Source organism: Mastomys coucha, unplaced genomic scaffold (genome assembly GCF_008632895.1).
Source record: "Mastomys coucha isolate ucsf_1 unplaced genomic scaffold, UCSF_Mcou_1 pScaffold18, whole genome shotgun sequence".
Lineage (NCBI taxonomy): Eukaryota > Metazoa > Chordata > Mammalia > Rodentia > Muridae > Mastomys > Mastomys coucha.
Genome location: NW_022196900.1, coordinates 85112551 through 85136253, shown reverse-complemented (window position 1 = coordinate 85136253; position 23703 = coordinate 85112551). Strand labels below are relative to the sequence as shown.

The following is a 23703-nucleotide window of genomic DNA, read 5'->3' as shown; positions in this document are numbered from 1 at the left end:
GGCCGGGAGGGCGGCAGGCGACGGCCGGGCTGCGGTGAGAGCTCAAGGGCTGCGGCGCCGCGGAGACAATGCGGCGCGTCCGGGCCGGCTCCCGGGCCGCCTCCACCGGGGCGGGGCGAGGGCGGGGCCAGGCAGCGCGGAGCGGAGGGGCTGCCGACAAGGCCCGCGCGCTTCCTTTGTGCGCCCGAGCCCCGCCCCGCGTCCCCCGGAAGACTGGAAGGCGCCCGGTTCAGGGGCCTCGGGGACCCGTGGCCTGTGACCCCCGCCCCGGTGGCTTACTGTGGGGTCTCGGAGGCGAGTCTTAATGATTGAGGGTTAGTGCGTGTCAGGGCGAAGTGCACGCACCCTCTCCCTTATTGTCCACAATAACCCTCCAAGTGGTCATTATCCTCCCCACTGGGAGCGAGGATCAGAGGTGAAGTAATGACCAAAGGGACTCAGTCCTACCTCCATAAAAGGCGTAATCCCTACCGCCAGGTTTAATGTGAGGGTTAACTGATTTACAAATTGCCTGCAGTGCCTGGTGCACAGTGGGAGCCCAATAAATGTTATTTTTCTTTCCCAAACACACTGTTGTAGCGTGAACTTCATGGAGTAAGCAGGCGAGGAGCACCAGGGGTACAGGGACAGGAGAGTAGCACCATCCTCAAACAGTAGGTGCTGAATAGACACAGTGACTCCTATCCCTCAATTCCTGACTGCTCTCTAGTCTCAGTAATTTCCCATCCATTGATTTTCTCCGTTCATACCGACCTCTACCAGGCTGCACCCCCCAATTTCGCTTTGTCCACGTTTTTTTCTATTTCCTTCAGGCTTACTTCTCTCCCTTTCTCGCTCCCTTTTCCTCCTCTTTCCCCTTTACAAACTTTCGAACCTTCTTTGCAGTAAAGTTCACATTGCTCATTCTTACATACCTTTTGTTTTAAAAACGAAGATGGATAAGTGACTGAATACTCACCTTCTGTCTGGCACTTGCCCACTCTTCTGCCCTCCATCTTAACTTCCACTGTCCTGCCAGGGAGGCTCTGTCCTTGACTTTACAAGCCCAAGTCTTACCCATCCTTTCAAGGCTGAGAGACCAGCAGTTGGCAAACTCCTTCAGAAAGGGGCCATAGAGGAAGGAACTAGCATATGCTGTGTGTTCCAACTATTCTAGTTTACTGTTGCTGAATCTGAGTAAGAGCTGCCATAACGAATATGTGAGTGCGGCTGTGTTCCCACAGAGCTTCACATCTGAATCCCATGTATGCTTACACATCATGAAATAGTATTATTTTGATCATTACATTTGTAATGTACAAACACTGGCAAGGTAATAGATGTAGCCTGGGGGCTCTGGCTTGCCAACCCCTGCTTTGTAGCAATGCCACTTCCGCTCTGAAATGTAGCCTGCTAATCTCCACTTGGCAGTAACATTCCCCTCTGTAACTTGGAAAGCACTTGCCTAGGAGCCTCCTGTGACACTTACCAGATTATTGATTTCATTGTAATTTCCCGTGTGCTCATCTTTCCCAGCGGACTCTAAGCTCCATGATGGTGGGGCCAGTCCTTATTCCTCAGGGCCTTACCATCCATCCTACAGTGCTTTGCCCCGGAGTGGGCATTCAAACATGCATAATCAGTGCAGGTGTCTAAGGCTCAGGTGGCCGCCAATTGCCTCTACTGTACAAAGCTGAATTCTCTGGGAAGGTGAGACCCTCAAGAGCAGCATGCTTGTGTTATTCTTACTGCCTTGCTTGGATTTCAGAAAAATTGAAAGCCTTATGGATTAACTAGAAAAAGGAAGGCACATCCCCGCTGATTTAGGGGGTTTTGGAAAACTATACTTGAATAAAGAGTGTTGATCACCAGCATACTGGAAACACTGTGTGGATCTTCAGGCAGCTCCTACCCATCAGCAAGTTGGTATAAGAACACATATTCTGGAAGGCGCTGGGATGCTGCTCTTTCCTAAGTTTTGTTTCCTTGTTCTAGAATAGAGAGCAGGTTAATGCTTACCCCTGTAACTCACCCAAAGCCGCACTGCGCGGTGGAATTTACATAACGAATGGCAGAATTCAGACTCAGGAGATTCCTGCCCCACCACTGACTCTACAACTTAGTTTTTTCATCTTTAAAAGGAGGATAATAAAATTCCGACCCCTGGAGGGCCATTACCAGGATTCGGGAGGAAATCTATATAAAGCCAGGCAGAGAAAGTTCAAGGATAGCTTTATGAGCGATTATTAGTCTGTGGAACTATGGGCTAAATTTGCACAAGATCACTGGACAGAAGTAATTGTATTTGGTTCAAAATATGAATAGCACAGGTTGGAGACCAAGGAAACCTAGAGACACTGGCAACTACTGTCAAAGAAACAACCGCAGCATAACAACCCAGATTCCAGTTGGCACAGTCTGCTAATCCAAGTAAAATGTGACCCCCTGTCTGCAGAAGGCCTGATAAAGGCAGCTGAGAGAGCTGCCTCGATGACTGATCCAGGGAGCCACCCTCCCACAGCTCCGTAGCCCAGAGCTGCTCCTTCTTGGTTTTGGTCCTTACTGTAGAATGAAGAGGAGGAGGATGCTTATCTCTGGGAGGAAGGCAGGAAGGGTGAGTTAAGGAGCTAGGAATGATTCCCAGCACAGTGTCTGTTCTTTCTGACCATCCCACATGTACCTAGGGGACAGTCCTGCCTCTTCATAAGTTTTGCCTTATGGAGATGGTAGCTTTTGATATTTGGAATTAATGAGCTTAATTGGGAGAGTTCCATTTTAAGAGAATGCATAGTTAAAACACAGAGAGGTATGGCTAGAAATGTGGGGATGAGGACTTGGTGTATCACGGGAGGAAATAAAATAAAATAAATAAATAAAAATTAGACCCATCTTTACCCAAGTCAGGACAGATTTCTAGATGCACTATAAGATGGACTCGTAAATTTGTAAGACAGGGTCACAACCAATGATGGCCAAATTCCAGAACAGTAGGTTCTGGCGTAACCAGAAGAGGGCTTTTCTGATCATTAGAGTGCATTCTATAAGGGGATGTGCTGTTCCCTATCCCCACCTCCCTTTCCTCGGGGTTGGGGATAGAACCCAGGGTCTCACACATACCCAGCAAATGTTCTGCCCCTCAGCCCTGACCCAGCCTCAGGCCTACTTTTCGTACTCTTCCTCCTTGCAAGCCTGCACAGGGAGTGACTGCCCTCCTCTCTTTTATTTTCCTAGTGTCCTTTCTCCAGTATCTTTTCCTTTCTTTTTCCTCCATCACACCTTCACTCCTTAGAAGACTTTGAGTTCTCCCACCTTGTCTTTTGTTTTTCCGCATCCCTAAGTTTTTTTCCCTTCACATCTCCTTTGGTTTCCGGAGCTTCTTTCCTCTTGCCTCTCCCACCCCTACTCTCAGCATGCAGTGTGCCTGTAGCTGTCAGCAGCCGTTGGCTCAGGCCCTTTTGAGATCTAGGCCAAGATCACTACGTAGACTGGCTCAGAGGAAGGCCAGCAATGGATCACGACAGAGGACGGAGGTACCACTGTGACTCTCCCACCAGGGTGGAGTGCTCCAGCAGAGTGTCCTGAAGCCCAGGCTGTGGGAAGTCACTTGTCATTCAGATGGACAGATGGAGACCCCAGAGATGAACACAGTGCCCTCAAAGATGCTTTCAGCAAGCAGAGCTCATTCTGAGTTCCCTTCTGGCTCGCTGAAGCATTTCCCTTCTCTTGGAGACTCTTTGGTCCTCTGGCCATAATTAATCTCAGTCCCTCTGACACCTCTGCTATCAGCTTGACCCACATATATGCAGCATTCAAAATCAATGGTAAAAGAGCTGCAGGGTCCGCTCTTCTTTTCCCTCTGATCCTCCTGCTTTTCTAGCTCCTGGGACACCTTTGTCCCTGGCCCATGCCCTTGCTTCCCTCTCTGTTTCCAGCTACCCAGCTGCCATGTTGCTTCATTAGGTTTATGGCCTAATCCCCTCCTAGACACCAAGAAAGAGGTGCCAGGAAGTGTCAGGCAAAGTCACCTTCCTCCTCCCTTCCCCAAAACTTCATACCGTGAGCTGGGCACTGCTGGATGCTGGGACTCTTGGGTCCAGGAAGGACACCAGGTATGGCAGTGATAATGGCTTGCTGGTGCAGGGATGGACCTGACCGAGTCACAGGCACACTCTTCTCTGCTGGCACCACTTCCTTCCAGTCATCAGGAACACACTGCTGGGGCTATCAAGGGGCAGGACAGAGATGTCTCGTGAATCACCTCTGTGTTCTCGGACACTACCCTGGTTTCAGTGGAGCTTGGGCAAAGATTCAGTCATCTCTAAGTCAGGGAGTGCCCCCTCTTCTTCCTGGGGATATTCAGAGACAAGCTCAATTTTTAGCCTACATTGATGTACCTGGAGTCAGGAGTGCAGGCCCACCCGAGACATGGCCCTCCCTGCTGTCCCCAATGCCTTGATACTAGCTTACTTACCACTGGAGAAGCAGGCTGCATCTGTAAGATCACAGCTGAGGTGTGCTGGAACCTTCGCTGGGGGGCATGGGACCCACCCTCAGGATGTCCATGCTGAGACCCAGTGTCTAGTGTGGGAAGTTGGCACTGCTGGCTGCTCCCTGGCTTGTGGACATGCGCAGTAGAGCACTGGAGAGGCAGGGCCTGTGTCACTGGGCCTAGAGGCATGGCATGGTCTTCTGGACTGGACTGTAGGGCCAGGCTTGGGGAGACTGGGGCAAGCTGGGGTTGGGACTGGACTTGGGGTGCAGGCCGTGGTGTCTGTGGTTGCTGCTGGGCCACAAACTGGGGTTGTGGTTGCTTCGATGATGGCTGTGGGAGGAGCTGGTGTGGCTGCAGGTGAGCATAAGCTGCAAAGAGAAAAGCCAGATTAGACAGCACAGTCAACTGGTCAACCTCTGCTGCTGGGTGTCTTTCACACACAAAGGCAGTTTCCCTGGAAGCCTCTTTTGCGTTAGATCTTCCTTTCCAGATAGAAAACCTTACCTTAGTGACTACCATGTCTTCTTTATCCAGAACTCAACCTAGTACCTAACAGGACATGTTATAAACATATCAGGTTATTGTCCTGACCCAGAGTTCCTATATGTTGCCCATTTTCTTTCCATTTTAACAAGGCTGGCTCTCTGAGGTAAGAATCTGGTGTGTGTGTGTGTGTGTCTCTGTGTGTGATGAGGCAGAGTCCTAGCCAGGTGTCTTCCTCTATTACTCTCTACTTTATTATTTTGAAATTGTGTCTCACTGATACTGGAAGTCATCAGTCTAGCCAGGCTGCCAGGTCAGTGAGCTCCAGGGATCTATCCATCTCTGTTCCCTCAGGGCAGGGGTTGTGGATCTAAACTCTAGCACCTGTTTGGGTTTTTTGTTTGTTTGTTTAATATTTTCTGTTTTGCTTTGTTTTTGTTTGTTTGTAAATGGATGCTGGTAATCCAAAATCAGATCCTCATGTTTGCATAGCTGGCACTTTACTGAATGAGCCATCTACTCCCCCATCCCACCCCTTGGATTCTTACATCTTTTAGTAGTCCCTGTTGTGTTTTTAGCTTTTGCCTTATATGTAATAATGACCCAGGAAATCCAGTTCCGAGTGTAAATCCTCTGCCTGGAGAGCATCCAGGCCAGCTCAGAGTGCGAACAGGTCAGCTGAATATGTCCTATTGAGATGCTCCCTTCCACAGTGACTCCCACGCCTAGAGAGCTGAGTGACTAGGTACGCCAGCCAGACATAGAGGACCACAGTGGCACACTCACACCAGATCTGGACAGCCACATAAGGACAGACAGATTATGAGGTCAAGTTAACATTTGCCAAGAACCCAGAGTCTGCAACCACAGAGGCTTCAAACGGAGGTAGTGGAGATGTGATCTTCCTTCAGTTTCACCTCTACATGCAAGTTCCTAGCTGTGGGAGCCCTGCTGTGCCCACTGAAACCGAAACCAGAGACTCAACTCGCTGGGGGTTTGGAGCCTATGTATATGAATCGGGACCAGAGACCAGTTCCCTAGGAAGCCGTGAACCTTTGATCTCTCTATCCTGTCCTGGAATCCTTTGTGTTAGAGTTTTAGCTTTGATCCTGCCGAATGTCTGTTCTCACCTGAATGTAATATGCATGCCTGTGCTTATCTAAGTATATATACTCCGTGTTCACTAAGTAAAGTTACGCCTTGATGAGAACCTTCTCCTGGCGTCGTGTCTCTTTTCTCTGCCACCCATTGCAGGTCTCCAAATCCTCGGTTCGTGGAACCCCACGCAAGTAGGAGCTGCGGGACGGCATCCTACACCTAGCTGTCATAGCCCCACATGGAATTCCAAGCAGGTTGTCAACAGGAATAAAGAAGGAGCAGAAAGAAGAGGTGGCAGGAAGCGTGAGTGGAATGCACCCCCACACTCCTCCTCCCAGCCCCCCACTGGCCCCCATGGAGATGGATTGCATAAGGCCAGTAAAGCAGGGTCATGTGAAGACAATGAGTGATGAACCAAAAAAACTTGGGGACCAGTGTGAATTTAAGGGGGATGTGCTGGTCTTGAGGGGAGGGAGGAGCCCCCACAGACATCACCAGCAGGCATTTGGGGATTATAAACTGGACAGTGGCTGCAGCCTAAGCCCTGTTCCTAATCCCTCATTGGATAGCTCAGAGTTTAATAACCAAACAAAGCAAAACAAAAACAAAAACAAAAACAAAAAAACTATTCATCAGGCACAAAGATAACTCAAGGTAAGATGCCTGGGAGGTGCCGAGGGGCCCTGCAGTGTCCACCAGGCTCCAGTAACTAGAATAACCAGTGGATGAGATGCTGGCCAGAGTCGTTCCACAAGCTGCCCTCTGAGGGAGAGCTGGAGACCAGCCAGGTCTGGGGAGCTCAGGGCATCAGTGGATGATGCTCCACCACCTGCTGCTATGAGACCCAAGACAAGGGCTGCTTCCTTTCAGGGCTTCAGGGCAGCAGAGATCTGGTCTAAGAGATTGCACATGTCTTCCAGCTCTACATCTCCACGGAAGTCATTAGGAAAATGGTTTTAAAACTCAGGATGTCTTGTCGTTGGGAGCCAGCCCAGTCAGTGCAGGGAACTGCTTGCTGTGTAAATACAAGATCAGAGTTTGGATCCCTGGTGCTTACACAATGTCAGGGATGGGGTGGGTGTGGCATCCCAGCTATAATCCCAGCACTTGGGGAGGTGGAGACAGGTGGTTCCTGGAGCAGGCTGGCTAGAGAATTAGTCAAACTTAGTAACTTGGGGTTCACATGAGAGATTCTGTCTCAATATATAAGATGAAAAGTGATTGAGGGAGACATCTGATCTCAACCTCTGGCCTGCACACACACACACACACACACACACACACACACACACACACACACACACTCGTGCACACAGGCATGCACACATCCAAGAACATTCACATGCACAAAATTTTCAGGATTTATGAGGTTGGAAAAACAAGGTTGAAGAGAAAAAACTGCTAATTCTAATGCTAAAAGAGTTAAAGGGTACAGTTAGGAGGCAAAGAACACACTTAGTTCCTGGCCACAAGGGGTGTGGTTTTCATTTTGCCATGGGCTCCCACCAGGATGTATTGCCTTGCCACAGGCCTGAAGCAGCAAGGCTGAGCAACAATGGAGGAGAAGCTACAAAGCTGTGAGCTGAGGCACCGTTTGTCTCTCAGTCAGCTGATGCCGGCAGCAATGTGACATAGAGCTAACACACCAGGAGATCTGGGAAGGGGACTGCTGGCCTCCTGCCCCTGTCCTGTGAGTTGCCTCCTACGCTTGCTCCAAACTGTGGCACTTCTGTGAAACTACAATTGTTACAGACAAATGATGCCATATCTGCCCAAGCTAGGGTGAAAGCTCATAAGGATGAGTGAGCTCATAGATCAAAGCAGAAAAGGCATTTTGGGGAAGTGTGTGTCATTAATCTTTTGAGGTTAATAAAAAGCAAAGACCATGGTTTAACTGCAGCATTATCCTGGGTCAAAAATCCTTTTGTTCAGCATATTGCAGTAGCTTTCTACTTAGTCTTCCTGATTCCGGTTTCTTCCCGCTGTAATCCATCTTATGGACAGAGTTCTAATGAATCGCCCCAGTGCACAGAAACAACCCCTGACTAAGAAGCAGCAAGGGACCCCCTTTGTCCAGTTGTCCAAAGCCCTGGCATTCGGTATCTCTTTACAGCATAATGTTTTATTTTTAATTATTTATCTGACCAAGCAGACTTTGCTGTTTCCTTTACAGCATTGCTGCCATTTGGTCCAGGTCACAGACCAAATGCTGGTCCTCTGGGTTGCACCATCACCAGGATCCTTCCTTTCTCTGAACTGCCACTGAGCATGCTCTACTCTGTAGTCTCTGAGAAGCAGCATGCTGAGTGTCACTGGGGAGTGTGTGTGTGGGGGCGTCCAGGACCAATACTCTTGGATCTGAGTGCCAGCTCTGCCACTTAGCAGCTGTATGACACTGGTTAGTTCAGGATCTCTGTGCCACCATCTTTCAAATGGGGTTAAGCATGATGCTCATGTCATCGTTATTTCGGTGAACCACTAATCTCTTTAGTGGGCGAATGTACGCAATCCACTTGTTTCCTCTAAAACTACTCGAGTGTAGTAGATGCTCAATCAGTAATGCTCACGAGGTAGGGTTCCACTTGTGAGATCTGTTTCTCCCACAGAACTGCTTCTCTCTGGGCCCAAACGTGACTGACAGGTATGGCCTTTCAGATCAGTTTGCTCTCCCTGGAAGCCCCGTCCCATCCTTGCCCTTTACCTTCTTGGACTAGCCTTCAGCAACCTTAACGGACTTAGGTGTGCCATGAACTGGCACGGTGCTGTGTGCCTTTGGAGCCCCAGCTGCAGCGCTTGCATTTGCTGGAACGTGCTCCTTCTAGTCCAGTGACCTCTGCTTTCAGGGTTTTGGATCAGGCTTTGTTCCCATTTTCTCTATTTGTTGGAACCCAGAGTTTCTGGTGTTTTTTTAGATGCTTCTTCTGTCATAGCCATTGTGAGGTAACTAACACAGCTTTGCTTAAATATGCACGCCATTGATCTTTAAATATTGATCACCTTCCTCCACATTAGCATCTTCTAATTAGGATGCACAATGAAGCGATATCAGTTGACTGACCGTGTGTTCCTTTCTAAGAGTCAATGAAGGTGCAGCTTTCAATCACAGGGGTCGTCCTGGGGAATACTTTTCTATACATATGCCCTAATCTTTCCAGCCAGATGGAATGCTTTTGGAGTTGAAAGCATACTTTACTATTAACTGAAAAGACTTACATTTGTTTAATTTAAAAGATGAGTTTCTTTTGCCTTCCGCACAGTCTAACAGAATTTTCTACATCTTTAGCCACTCAGAGACTGCCTGCTGCCAACCAAAGCAAGACCAGTTTATTCTCGCCCTCTCTAGAGCTAGAGCTCTCTCAGTTCAATAGGGGGGCACCAAAGAGGACCCTTACCACTGAAGCCAGACACCAGAAGAAGCTATGCCCTACTCCCTACAGCCAAGATGGTGCTCATTTGTGAACTACAGATGCCCAGAAGTCTCTGGATCTGTCTTATTTCTTCCTAAGGACCTGCTGGAAAGTCCACTAGTTTCTGGCTCCACAAGACATCAGTCAGAGCTCTGCAAAGTCTCCCCATCCCTTTCTGTTATCGGGTGGATGCTGGTGCTGGGTGATCAAGGACACACACAGCCAAGGAGCGGTAAAAGGCACCGAGGCATAAAAACAGGCTTGCCACATGGTGGGTGCGTTTTTGGTGAGCTCCATGAGCCATAGTGTTTTGTGGACAGCCATCTGACAAGACCACCAAATGCTCCTTACTGGACTCCATGTTAGGGACTATATACTTAGTCTGTAGTAGGTGCTCAGGAAATACTTGTTCAGTGAAGAGATGTCAGAAGTTTATGCTACCTTTCTAAATCTTGAAATGCAGTGGTTACTAAAAAGAGATGCTGTTTCTCCCCTATGAGCATCCTATTGTGATCATGTGATTTCATAATCTAGTTTCAGAAAAGCATGGGTAGATGCCAGCCTGCAAGCTGGAGTGGGAAACTTCTTGAACAGCGAAAGGTCTCCTGCATACTTGGAGCCTTGAGATCAACAGATACATACCTATTATTAACAAATCTTAGCAGTAGATACAACCAGGGATGAGTGGACATGCCAGTGACCCCTCACAGGTAGCCCTTCTGCTTAAGAGACCTTACTCCCCTGACACTACCAACAAACTGGTTTAGGAGCAGTGAATTGGCCTTTTCAGATTCCAGGGAGGCAATGCAAGGTCAGGGGAAAGGCCGGGAAGCTGACCATTGCTAGGACCCGATCATCAGAGGTCCTACCTGCTTGTGGAGTGGACCTTTCTGAAGCCAGATCAGGTGGCAGACAGAGGCTTTCATGCAGTCTGGTAAATGTGTCAGGAAAGAAGCTTAGCATATGAAGAGCACACGCATGGCATGAGGATTCAGCTTTGGAGGACACTTCCAAAGGTGGCTTTCCCAAAGACGGGTTTAGCCCAACCAGCCTTCAAAAGCCAATGGCAAGAGGATTAGCACTGGGGAACAAAGTGGCATCGGGCATACCTAACACACTGGAGGACTGGCCTGGTGCTCTGCAAAGCTCAAGTTCAAGGTGTCTGTGAGAAGGGGCCTGGGAAGAGAGGGTGGTAGTCTCAGCGTGGATCTAATCGGGGGCAGTACTTCCCAGGGACTGCTCCTCTCCTGAGATGCCCATGTGACCCAGCTTTCAGGGAATGGGTGGGACTGAATGAAGCTCTTCTCCTCTTGAGTAGACAGGGACAGTCTTTTTAGATGGGCCTTAAACAATCCATGACTTTCCAATGATGAGTTCCCTCCAGGCTTGGGTAGCAGTAGCTTTCGAAGGAAGGAAAATGAAGAAAAAAAAATCCCCCATAAGAGGTAACAGGGTATAAAAACAGGATGGCCACTGAGGGACACTTTTTTGGTGGGCCCCATGTCTTTTTGGCAGCCATAAGGTAAGACCACCAAATCCCCGTGTACACAAGTCTCCTTGTGAAACAGCTTGGAGCCTTAGAGGACAACCTGGTATTCCTGTCTTACCCTACCCTTGGCAAAGGCTACACTGCAGGGTGGCTCCAGGCAGGAATTTTAGAATCAGATCCAGGATGGAAGTTTGGCTCTGCCACCTATAGGCTATGCCACCTTAGATAAACCACCTAACCTTTCTGAATCTTGATTTCCTGTTCTGTTAATGCTGATACATATCATATAGGGTAGGTATTAGTATCAAATAGAGTATTATATTTAGACCACACACACACACACACACACACACACACACACACCCCACAATTTTTGCCCAATGCTTGGTACATAGTAGGTGCTAGGAAACAGTAGCTGTTCTTTTTGTATTTGCTTTGTTTATTTGCTCTTTTGTCTTTCCAGACAAAGTTTCTCTGTGTAGCCCTAGAACATACTCTGTACACCAGGTGGGCCTTGAACTCACAGAGATCTTGCCTGCCTCTGCCTCCCTAGTGCTGGGATTAAAGGCGTGCATTATCACGCCTGGCTAGCATAGCTGTTCTTAAATACTCTATTGCTTTGAATGTCTCAAATGACTTCTATAACTCGAATCTCACCTTCTCCTAACATTAAGCCTCTGGGCCACGTCGTTTTCCTTTGTGAGGTAGGTGAAAGGAGATATGCACTGCAACTGGCTTTCTCTTTCTTGGCACAAACACAAGCACACATTCACACTCACCTACGCTGTGAAGGATCCTGGGTAAATTCCACCCCCCTCCCATTCCTGATAACTGATGTGTTCTGAGTTTTCCCTGAGCCTAAGAGTCTTCATAATCTAACTCTGGTCCTACATTGCTGGAATAACTTTCAAGGCTGGTTCTATGATTTTAACATCAAAATCGCTGGCAATTTCGATCTGCAGCTGGATAGCAGGTTCGTCTGCATGCTTAGCTGTTTATTGCAGTTGTCTTCCTAGTGAGTGTCACCCACTAACTTAGCAGCTGCTTTGAGAGGAAAATACACAGCACTCAAGAATCCTTGAACCAGAAAGCATCACTGTGTCCAGCCTATCACAGACGGAAACCTCTGCCCCCTGACACAAATCCACTCTGTGATAAAACAGCTACATGGCAGGCCTGCCCCTCTGAAGATTTCCCCTCAGAGCCAAGACTTGAGGCGGTTGAGGACATTGAACAAAGACCTGGCATCTGGAGGTACATCTAAGTGACAGTGTCCCGGGACCTTCAGAGACACTACAACTCCCTTTTACAACAACACACTCCTCTTGGTCAGCAACTGTCTCCTCACCATTGGGTTGGGCCTGAGTATTACCCAGAGCCCGGAGTTTATCACCCAGAATGATGAGTCAAAGGACCAAGCCTCTTAGCTGGTCAGCTTGCCTTAGGTCTTGGCTGTCCCAGAGGCCAGGCTCACAAGACCCTTCTGCCTGCCCTCTTCTGCCTTCCACGATCCAGTCCCCCTAACCCTAAGAAGGGCAAGGCCAGACCCTTTGCCTTCTCTTCCAAGGCTCAACATCTTAGGCTCTGCTCTCCTGCCCTGCCTCCCCTCCCCCCATCCACACTCTTTCAGGGCATAAGGGACCTTTTCTATTTGCACAGCCTAAAGAAGCTGGTTGCCAAGGTGACAGGAGCAAGAACAGCAGGGAGCTTGCCATGGGGGAGGGGCTTTGCCCCCAAACAGCTGTCAGTGGGAGCAGTCCCAGCTGGGGCAGGAGGGCTTGCCTCTCTGGAGGAAACACCCCCAGGGAAGACACATTCCTCTTTGCTACTCTGCCCCTGCCCCCCACAAGTCTCAACTGCCCACCTTCCTCCTGAGGCAGCCAGCCAGCTTTAAAAAATGCTCCTGTAACACAACAGACTCCTCCCGTGCACAGTGCTCTCTCACAAGCACAAACATGCCTGCTCCGCTCTCCAGCCTTCGCCCCTACCTCATTGACACACAGTGGGCTGGCTGGGCAGAAGGCCAGCCGTCACCTCTGCGCCCTGAGGAACTGTGCAGTCTGACAGGTGCTGCTTTGCTCTGTCCTCCACCCCCCATCAGGTTGAAAGAATTATTTCAGTCTTTTTTGTTCCACAGGCCCAGAGAGGCCCAGTGGCTTCTAAGCCTCCCCCAGCTGCCTTCCTTTTGGAAGGTGGGAGTCGAGGACTGGAGAGGCTTATGGAGGGGTGGGGGCAGGAGAGAAAGGAAGAATGGGCCAGACAGTGGGAAGCAGGAACAATGCCAAGCCCACTGATCTGTGTCTCTGGGGAGAGGGTCTTTGTATTCCTTAGCACACAGCTGCTCCACGGAAAGCCCTGTGGGGCCACCGGTCTCATCTGCATCACACCCACACTGTCAGGCTCAGACCACACCTAGGCCCCAGGCCCTCAAGCCTGCCTTTCACTGTTGTTGACGTTTCAGGGGTGCTATTGACGTTTCGGGGTGGGTGCTCAAGAGCACAGAGAGGGAGCCATTTGGATCTGCAAATCAACAAACAGCCTTAGAACCCCCAGTTTGAGCTTTGGGTTGGGAAGAGGAGAGGCAAGGAAGCTCCAAGTCACTGTAAGAATTGGGAGTGGCTCCTGGCCTGGCTGTGGTGCAGAGCCGAGGACATGGGATGTGGAGTTGGGCTCAGCCCCTCACTGACTACTTGCGACTCTGGGGACAGAACTGTATGTGTAAGTTCTTGGGGAGATCTCCCCAGACCTCAGCTTTCCCAACTGTCAAACAACAGAGAAAGGGCTTTCTTTTTTTGGGGTGGAGGAGTTCTTGAAACAGGGTTTCTCTATGTAGTCCTGGCTCTCCTGGAACTTATTCTTTAGACCTGTCTGTCCTCAGACTCAGAAATCTGCTTGCCTCTGCCTCTGATTAAAGGTGTGCACCACCACTGCCCGGCTAGAAAGGGCTCAAAGGTAGAAAGACATGGCATGTACAGACTGCATGCTCTCCAACAAAGGACAGACTGCTTGTGGGTATCTTTCCTCTCTCTGCCCAGCTTCTTGGAAGTCACAGAGATGCCAGCAGCCTTGTGAGCCACTCAAAACCTGCTTTGTTTTGTTTCAAAATCCTTAGAATTTGTGGCTGGTTTCAACCTAGCGAGAAGCTGCACTTTGGTCTGGGCAGGAATGGGATTCCCAAGGTACTGGGCCTGAAATTGCTCCAGGGATGGGACTCAGAAGTGGGGCTTTGGCCCTCCCCTCAAGGCCTGGGGACCCTTGTGGAAAAGGAGTTGGAAAGAGTGTTAGAGCCAGAGGTGATGATGGATAACGCCAAAGAAACAGTATTTTCCAGACACAACAGGGCCGATGCACATATGAACTCACAGAGACCATGGCAGCACACACAGGGCCTGTCCGTGATGAGAGGGGCAAGTGGACATGGCTCCCAGCCCTAACCAAGATGCCATCTGCAACTGATACCCACTGGCAAAGGAAACACTACTTTTCTCCAATGGCGTCTCACTGGTATATTAACCACACTTGAGGATAGGTCCCATAGCTAAGAGTAATTGGTCAACACAAAACAAAGTCAATGTTATTTTTGTAGAAGTTTTATCTCATTTGGTTTGTTTGGGCGTTTTTGTCTTATTGGTCTTTGTCTTGTATGATTTCCATTTTTAATGTGTATTTCTTGTTTGTTTTTGTTTTTGTTTGTTTGTTTGTTTGTTTTTTCTAGACAGGGTTTCTCTGTATAGCCCTGCCTGTCCTGGAATTCAGTTTGTAGACCAGGCTGGCTTCAAACTCAGAAATCCACCTGCCTCTGTCTCCCAAGTGCTGGGATTAAAGGTGTGTGACACCACTGCCTGGCTTGTATGTGTTTTTAAAAAGAGGGACAGAGAAGTTGGGTGGTTGGGGATCAAGAGGATCTGGTAGGAATTGGGGGAGGGGAAAAGATGATCAATATAATGTATAATTTTTTTTCAGTAAAAAAATTTAAATGTTGTTGAATCAAAGGAAGAAGAAGAAGAAGAAGAGGAAGAGGAGGGAGAGGAGGAAGAGAAGGAGGAGGAGGGAGAAAAGGATGAGGAGGAGTTTTATTACTCTAGTTCCAGCCTAATGTTCTCAACACATGTGGTTCTCCCTAAGTCTGGCTGTCCAGTCTCAGTTTCTTTTTCCACCAAAGAACACAGCTGGAGCAGTCTCTGGAAATAGCAATGCCAGGCAGGTGGAAGACTGGGAACCTTGGGCCTCTGCAGGTGGGTGCCCTCCTCAGCTCAGGTCAGACCTATGCAAGGGATTAACCTGTCCTTTGTCCTGGGTGATTGCTGAAGTTCCCAAAAGGCAGAGAGATGACCTGTCTTCATGCGCTTGACCTGTGCGTGCTGCCTTCTGTCTGCCTAGGGTGCCTAGCCCTTCCTAGTGCGTTGGGTTACTGCTGCTTGTTCTTCAAGATTCAGGTGCTAGCTGGGTACTCCAGTATTCATGAGGCTAAGACAGGAAGATGGGGAGTTCCAGGTTGACCTGGGCTACATAAAAAGACTAAGGTGCTACGTCCTCTGAGAGACCATTCCAGTTGTCTGGCAGTGAGTTGGCCCTCTGTGCCTGCCATACCTACAACGGATTATAAACCTGAATGGATTTGCTTTTAACTGAATGTTCTCTTAGGTAAGAAAGCATACTTTGACATTTAAAAAAACCAAAAACAAAACAAACAAACAAAAAAACCCCAAACCAAAACCTTTTTGGAGACAGTAGGCATCAAAGCCAGGGCTTCATATATTCTAGGTAAGTATTGTACTTCCACGTTACACCCCAGCCTGACCACTTTAGTTTTGATCTAGTGATAGATTCTCAAGAAAACTTCAAAGACCATGTGGAGTCTATTGGATTCTTAGTGGTGTGGGTGAGGATGAAGGTCAGTGGCTTTCTCAAAGGGTTGGCCACAGGGACTGTCTTTAATACAAGCAATATGTTCCCTGCTATATTTATTTCTGTTGTTGAATCACTCGCACTTGTCCCTTCCACTAGAAAGTCTGCTTCCAAAGCTCTTGGCAGATTTTCTCATTGACAGCCAGTGCTGGAAGGTTCAGTGGGCAGGGCTGGGGCTAGCCAGAGACCCACTGACTCATCCCCGTTTGAAGAATGCACCCTGCAAACAATCAGCTATTTTTTTTTTCAGTCTTCTAGATTTACTCTCAAGTGCGGAGATCCCTGGCAAGCCGTTCCCAGCTCCTGTCTCCTGAGCTCCTGCGGGGCTCAGAGCTGGATACAGAACAGCCACAATGCCACCCTCCAATGCGCTCCCTGGCCTCTGCGTCCTCAGAGGAGGCAGAAAGCCTTGCCCACATTAGTTAACTGAGTCCTGCTGAAGGGTGCGAGTCAGCTTCCTGCCTCTCCTCTGCCTGTGGCTCTTACAAGCTCTGGCTGGCCACATCCCTTTCACTAACTTTGGGAATCCCAAAATAGTTCAACTACCAGTTTCCACCCGTTCAGGGCTCAGGCTGTGACTGGGGATCCGGGGCTGTGTCAGTGAAAAGGCTTATCCCTAGGGATGCGGTTTCCTTCCCTAAAGTCAGACTAAGCATGAACTGGAGCCTGGAGCTGGCACACACCCCAGGACTGGGAGAGGACAGGGAGAGGCTAGTGTTCTAATGCACACGGAAGGAAGGTTTGGACGGTTCTCTTGACCCACAACTCAGATTTCATCGTGTTGGGACCTTACCTGGTGCAATGAGTGGGTGAGCAGCCACAGCAGGAACTGCCCGGCCAGGCCCAGGCCGGCTCTCCGTGTTGCTGTTGCCATCTCCTGTCTTGAGTGGCTCCGGCACATTGTCAGTCCCACTAGGCTTGGTACCCGCAGGGGAACCCTGAGCCATGGTCCTGCCCTGTGGTGGGGCAGGCAGAGGCTGGCTACTGCTGGGTGTGGGTTTCAGGGCCAAGCTGGGCAGGACAGGCTGGATGGGGGGAGGGCCCGAAGCTGCTGCTGCTGTTGGTGTCTGCTGTGTTCGAAGCGTCAGGTTCTGGACCTGAAAAAGAGGAGCCCATGAGAGTCCAGAGAATGCAGGCCGGAGCAATAGCAACACACACCCGAGAGATAGTTAAGGCAGATCCAGGACTACAGACATGAAAATGGGTTCTAAACGGAGAGAGCGAGAGAAAGAGACAGAGATAGAAAAGAGACAGCAGAAAGAGAGACATGGTGGGGGGATAGTTAGGGGCTGAAAGAGAAGCCAGGAGTGAGTGGAGTTTGTAAAGAACATAGGAAGTATGGTTAGCGATCAGAACTGAATGCTGGGGCTGCCCGGCTGCGGCAGACAGGGGCAGGGAAGCCAGCGCCTTTCTTTCCTTACTCTCCCACCCCTCTGACACTATTGCATACCACCAAGGCAAGGCACAGTATGGAACAAAACAGGACAAGACTGACAGGCAAACAGAGGATCAACTTGTCCTCACAATCAGGTTAACGCCAGTCATTTCTAAGACAGCTGCAGGATTATTCAGCCTGGTCCCTGCTGCCCTCTGCTGGACAAAGGGAGGCAATGCTGGGCTCATAACCTAGCTTCTCCATCTTTGAGCTTGGGTCCCCCTTCTGGAGATAGGGTGGGAAGACGGAGTAAGAGGTCCGTCCTCAGGTTCCCCCAGACTTTTCACACAGAATAGCACCTATGTGCTGTAGCAGAAGGCCGGAGGTCAGGACCCATCCCCTTCCTTCTCTCAGTATGCCCCTGCCCTCCAATCCCCAGCCCTCAGTGCTGGTCCACTGTGCTCTCTGCTGCCTACCTATATTCAGAGGGGCCAAGACAGAGCCAAGAGATGCTGAGGTCAGCTGGGTGGGAATTAACAAGCGAGTCTATTTTCTTATTGCTTCATAGACAAGTCCTACCACTGCCAGCACCCCTGCCCCTCTAAGAGCTGCCCACCCCCCTGCCCACCCACAAGCCCGGGATCCTCACCTGGGCAGGGGTAGGGGGCCGAGCGGGGGAGCCAGTGCCGAGCTCAGGCTGTACAGTAGCGACGGTGGCCGTGGGCGTGAAGATGAGCTGAGGGGACAAAGGAACAGTGCGGCCTAGGCTCCTAGCTACCTGCACCAAGTTACCTGGCTGGGCCTGGAATCACAGGGAATGAGGCGCCTTTTACAGCCCAGTGTGGGCTCAGCCACAGGGTAGAGTAGTTTAGCCAGGGAATGAATGTGAAGGCAGCTAGGCAAGCAGGAACCAAAGCCAAGAAGGCAGGAAGCCCAGGGACACTTAACAGATGTCTTAAAAGGCTTGAGGTGCGATGAACCAAGCCAGACAGGGGAGAGCCCTCTGTGGGGGGCTTGTTCTGAGGGACTCTGTTTCCTCAGAATCAGTTACTGTCTCCTCAGTCCTGGTGAGAAGGAACCTTGGGCAGCTGTCACAGGCCAATCTTCCAGGTCTAAGATAGCTCTGTCCCCAGGGCTAGATCAGAATAAGATTATCTTTCAGAAAGGATTACATCAGGTATGCACAATAGTCACTTTCTTGGTCAAGCTCTGATTCAGCAGGGGTGCGGGAGGGGAGTCTGGAAGCAGCAACAGCAGAGGAAAGAGATGGCTTGGAGCTACAGTGACTGCATCTCATCTGGAGGGGTGCAGGTAATGAGCCAGCGCTGGCTGGCACCTTGACCTCTGAGTGGCTCTGTCTCTGCATGCGTGTGGATAAGCTGGTATCTGGGCAGGGGGCTTTCATCTCAGTGCTGGGGCCTCCTGGATCATTCCCTCTGTGTACATTCTGCTCTTAGGGGGCAGCAGACGGGCATCAGGACCCCCATGGGGACATAGAGTAAAGTGTGCCTGCCAGTTGGCTGGGGACATCGAAGTCCGTCATATGCTGCCTGAGGCACTGTCTGAGAAGGGAAGGTCCCTGCAGTGACAAGCTTGGAACCAGTAAGAAAAATTAGGGAACAAGACCAGAATGGCCCCGAGTGTGATGCTCTGGCCATAACAGCAGAGGCGCGGGGGGGGGGGGGACTTCAGGATGGTGTCCTCATGGGTAAAAGAGAAAAATAGCTCTTCAGCATGGGGCACATGAGCGAGGACTTGTCAACTGGAGCCCACCATGGCTATGTGTTGCTTCCTAGTCTGCTGTTCCCAGACCTAAGGACCCCTGAGGGGCAGACACAGAGGAGAGATTCCAGGCATGCCAGTGCCAGCTCAGGTATGCTCTGCATGAAATAGAATGGGGGCAAGCTGAGAGGACTGTCCTGGGAGTCAGCTCATCTCTGTGGAGCAGCTGTGAGTTCTAGGCACCACCTGGGCCTGCATCCTGCCCCGTCCCCCTAACTTAGTTCTGAGTTGGGGAGGGGAGGGAGGTACTGTGGGTGACTTTCGCTGGCTCCGTCCTGGACCTGGCCCTTTCTGAGCCCTACGGCCTCCCACTCAGCCCTTGGGTTTCTTCCACCCCCTTCCTCCTGCTCTTGGTTCCTAGTGTTCTCTGCTCCTTTCTCTTATCTTCTATCTTTCCTGACTGTGTCCCCGAAGTCCAGGAACACACCCAGGACTCAAATACTCACCATCTGTGCCCTGAGGTACATCTGTGCTTGGCTGGCAGTCAGGGCAGGAGAGGATGTGTTGCCCAAGAGCACGGCCTGCTGGGCAAGGCCCGAGGCTGTGGCTGAATTGACACTCTGTGCCCGGTTGATAAGCTGGGCTGCTGCCGGGGAGGCTGCCAGATTGAGCTGATGAGAGAGATGTGCACATGAGAAAACAGGAGGCTGGGGCGAGCAGTGTCCCCTCCATTTTTTTGCCTCCCTCTTCTCCTGTTCTATGGCCTATGTGGCGTCCTTTAGGACCATTTCCTGCTCTTGGCTCTGGGTGGTTCCTCTAACTTTGCCCCGTAGCTGGCTTCGACACACAGCTGCAGGCTGGACCCTATGGTGCAAGTACAGTTAGCAACTGAGCCTTGATGCCAGGAAGATGATGGGGGCTGTTAATATCAGAGCTAGAAAGAGCATGCCCATTTTTTCCCTGGCAGGAGCAACTGATTCCAGCTATGACTCTACATGGCTAAGGTTTCCCCTCAGCTGGATCCAGGAACTAGGGAGCACTGTAGGCAAGAGCCAATCCTTGGATGTGGACTGCCTGTCGTTCCCATACCATACTCACTGAGGAGGACTGGGCGGGAGCCTGGGAGGACACACTGCTACCAGAAGTACTTCCTTGTCTGTTGGCCACCAGGCTTGCCTGGAAAGAACAAACTCTGGTCATTAGTGTCTTCCCCCTCAGTGATTGGCGGACCCCTGTTTTCTGGGAGGTGCTCTGAACAGTGATCAGGAGAGCAGCCCCTAGGGCCTAATCCCATTTTCCTTATCCACACGGGCAGGGCCTCCTGACTCAGAAAGGACCAGTAATAACTGAGAGCACTGGTACTCTGACAGCGGGCCATCACCACTGCCCAGCAAACAACTCCAGCTCTCTCCAGACCTCCACCCCACCCACCCACTCCATCCATGAGGCCACTGGCACCACGTGAGAGTGCTGCACACTGGAATGTCTAACCTGCCTCACTCCTCTAGCCACTCAGTGTTATCCCAGCAGAGAGAGCTTCCCTGACCATCTGATGTGGGGCAGCCTCCTGTGGTCCAGCTGCAACAGTTCATCCTTTTCTACTGAGAATCGCAGCATAGATAAAGGCCTTGTGTACTTGCTCCAAGGAGGCAGGGTCCACAGTGCACGCTGTGCCTGACATCAGCTCCACCCACAGAATAAAACATTGCATCGGGTGAAGAATGAATCTGTCAGTGAACATATGTCTCCCTCAGCGGAAGGAAGGAGAGAGCATCACCAGACAGACTGGCTTGCTCCTTAAGTCACTACATGGGCTCACCCAGCACTTGCTGGGCCAGCGGGTGAGAACTTTGGGTACTCCATTCATGAGCAGTAAGCGTTGGTATCTGTCTTTTCCCTGCTTAAGGACACGCAACAATAAGACCTGCTTCTTGGGGACTGTGTGGGGACTCTGAGCGATAGGGCTTGTTTCAGATTCCGAAAGAGCCTGGGTGCCCGGGTTAGCCCGTCCCTCACCTGCTGTACTGCCGCCAGGCTCTGGAGCTGTGCGCTGCTGAGGTGCTGCTGCTGTAAGGCCGCAGTCTGCAGCATGAGGTGCTGCTGCTGGGCAGCATACATCTGCTGCAGGTACTGCGCTGCCGTGCTGGGCTGCCTGTGTAGGGCCTGCTGGATCACCTGAGAGGCATGAGAGAGGAAGCAGGAGTATGGACCGGCCACAAAATGTGTCCTCTCTGCATTCATGCCTCCTCCACACCAGCTGCCCAGAGAAGGACCTCACATCACTCCCCAGGCGGCACAGAGAGCCACCCGCAGAGTTTTATGCCTGCCTACCTTAATCTGTCAGATGCCTGTCTTTAGCTCCTGCCTAACAGGGTGCTCTGCCTCAGCTGTCCATACCCTGCTCCTCAGCTGCCTGTACCCCGCTCCTCAGCTGCTCATACCCCGCTCCTCAGCCCACAACTTGGAAGACGCAGCCTCCCATGCCAGGCTTGGTAGACACTCTCCCTTATTCTACCCTCATATTCAAGGTGACAAGCAGAAGGGGCGGGGAGAAAAGGTGAGTCAGAAGGGTCATCGGGAGTCAGGAAAGCTGAGGGACATCAAGGTAGCTGCTTCCCCACAAGGTTCCTGGGAGCTCTCTGAGTCCTGTCATCCCTTAAGAAGGCCTCGCTTGGTGGGGCACGGCCATACCACCATACTATGGAGGAGGACATATACTGGGTTCAACTCTCCGCTCTGTCTTCTCTTCTTTCCTTTTTTTTTCTTTTCTTTTCTTTTTTTTTTTGGTTTTCTCTGTGTATCCCTGGCTGCCCTGGAACTCACTCGACCAGACTGGCCTCGAACTCAGAAATCTGCCTGCCTCTGCCTCCCAAGTGCTGGGATTAAAGGTGTGCGCCACCACTGCCCAGCTCTCCTCTTCCTTTTTGTGGGGGCTGTCTCCAAGCAGTGGTCTGTAGAGGCTAGTCTTTATTCCTTGCTTATCATCAGCACAAAAAGAGCCAGACACATTTTTCCTCCCTTCTTGGCTACCCCTTCCACATGATGCCCACACAGGTCTAGCCCTGCTCCCCTATTCCAGTGCAGTGAGTCTGGTCTCAGGTTTGTCACTGACCAGCAGTGACTGGCAGAGAGTCTCTGGTAAGGATCTCCTCTAAGTGGCTCTAGGGCTCTTGGCTTGGATTTGGGGTTCAGTCCTACCAGGCTGATGTCACAGATCTTCCCAGGGCTCTGGTGTCCCCCAGAATCCCATCTTCTATGAATGCATTCCCAATCCCTCTCTGCTTCATTGCGTTCTACTCTGGACCCTGCATAAAGGAATCACAATCTTTCTGTCCCACTGTCCCCTGTTCCATTTGTATTTACTCCTACACTAGGCCCATTTCCTTCAGATTCCTGAAAGTGGCCCCCCAGCAGCCCAGCCAGCAGTGGCAGGGATTCTACGACTCCTCCACACCAGGGGTAACTTTATCTGGAGTGGAGAGGAACCCAGTGTCTGTCAGGGCCTGAATGCAGAGACCCACCAGAGCAGAAACCCCAACAGCCTTTGGCCTACAGTTCTGGTGAGCACCAGGAGGTAGACATATTCCACTGTAATGCTGAAAACCAGAGCTAAAGACTCCAGTGTGGAGGGACAGGGAAGAGCCTGTGGAGGGACGGGATGGGAAATGCAACTTGATGAAGTGTGAACAGAGATAACTGGAGAGCAACAGGCCAGAGCAGCCGGCTTGGTCTACAACAGTTTCCCAGGTTTCCCACTCTCTGCGGTGGCTTCTCCCCCATTCCCTCTTCTGGGCCTAAGACCAATGCAGGATGAGGTCACTTGCCTAGTTTATCCAAAGTATAACAGCAGAGTTCCTTAAAGTAAACATTTCCCAGTAGTGGTTTCTCTAACCTGCCCCATTTACAAGGATGCTCAAATAGATAAAAATAACAGTGGTAAATGCCGTCTGCTGGAGCATCCTGGAGAGTTAGGTCTTTTTCTCTCCTTTTTATGTTGCATTGCCTCATCTGAGACTTTGTTTTGTCAAGTGTGGACCTGTGCCTAATATCAGCCATTCTCATAACTGAAGAAGACATATGTGGTCAGCTATGGTGGTATGTGCCTGAAAGCTCAGCATTGAGAGGCTGAGGCAGGAGGATCGCCATGGATTCTAGGCCAGCCTGTGCTAAACAGTGAGTTCCAGCCCAGTCTGGGGTAGAGTGAGATCCTGTCTCACAATAACAATAAAGATTGCAATGTAAAATGCTTAGCACAATGCCAGGCGCATACCATGACTGATGGCAGCACATGATCACATTTTGGGACTGTGTCTAACTCCCTGGAGGACCTGACAAATAGCAAACTTTAGATAACTGATAAGGCTTCAAGGACAAAGAATTGTCTGGGGCCACTTGTCTTTGAAAGCCTTAAATTTATGTTTATATGTGCCTGCATATGTGTGCATATCTGCATGTGTATGTTTGTATGCGTGTACATGTGTGTGAATGCATATGTATGCATGTATGTGTGCTTGTCTGCATGTGTATATCTTCATGTACATGTGTCTGTGACTGTGTGTATTGTGTACATGTGCATGCATGTATATATGTACGCGTATTATATATGTGTACATGTATATATTATGTTTGTGTGAGTGTATGTGTGTGGTGCATGTGTGTATGCATGCATATTTGTATGTGTGTGCACATATTATGTATGTGTGTGTAATATATATATATATATATATATATATATATATATATATATATA

General features: G+C 50.2%; 1 protein-coding gene across 1 annotated transcript in view; it reads right to left on the bottom strand.

The window, feature by feature from the left end:
• Positions 1-23703, bottom strand: part of Phc2 (polyhomeotic homolog 2) — a gene marked incomplete at its 3' end in the record, with an annotated part of 96599 nt that overhangs the window by 18652 nt on the left and 54244 nt on the right. The window contains exons 3-9 of the mRNA XM_031377027.1: positions 20970-21128; positions 20052-20129; positions 19460-19624; positions 17881-17967; positions 16650-16953; positions 4451-4839; positions 4035-4200 (exon numbers count right to left, since the gene is read on the bottom strand). Of these exons, the coding sequence (XP_031232887.1) occupies positions 4035-4200; positions 4451-4839; positions 16650-16953; positions 17881-17967; positions 19460-19624; positions 20052-20129; positions 20970-21128 (1348 nt within the window). The remainder of the gene's footprint in view (positions 1-4034; positions 4201-4450; positions 4840-16649; positions 16954-17880; positions 17968-19459; positions 19625-20051; positions 20130-20969; positions 21129-23703) is intronic.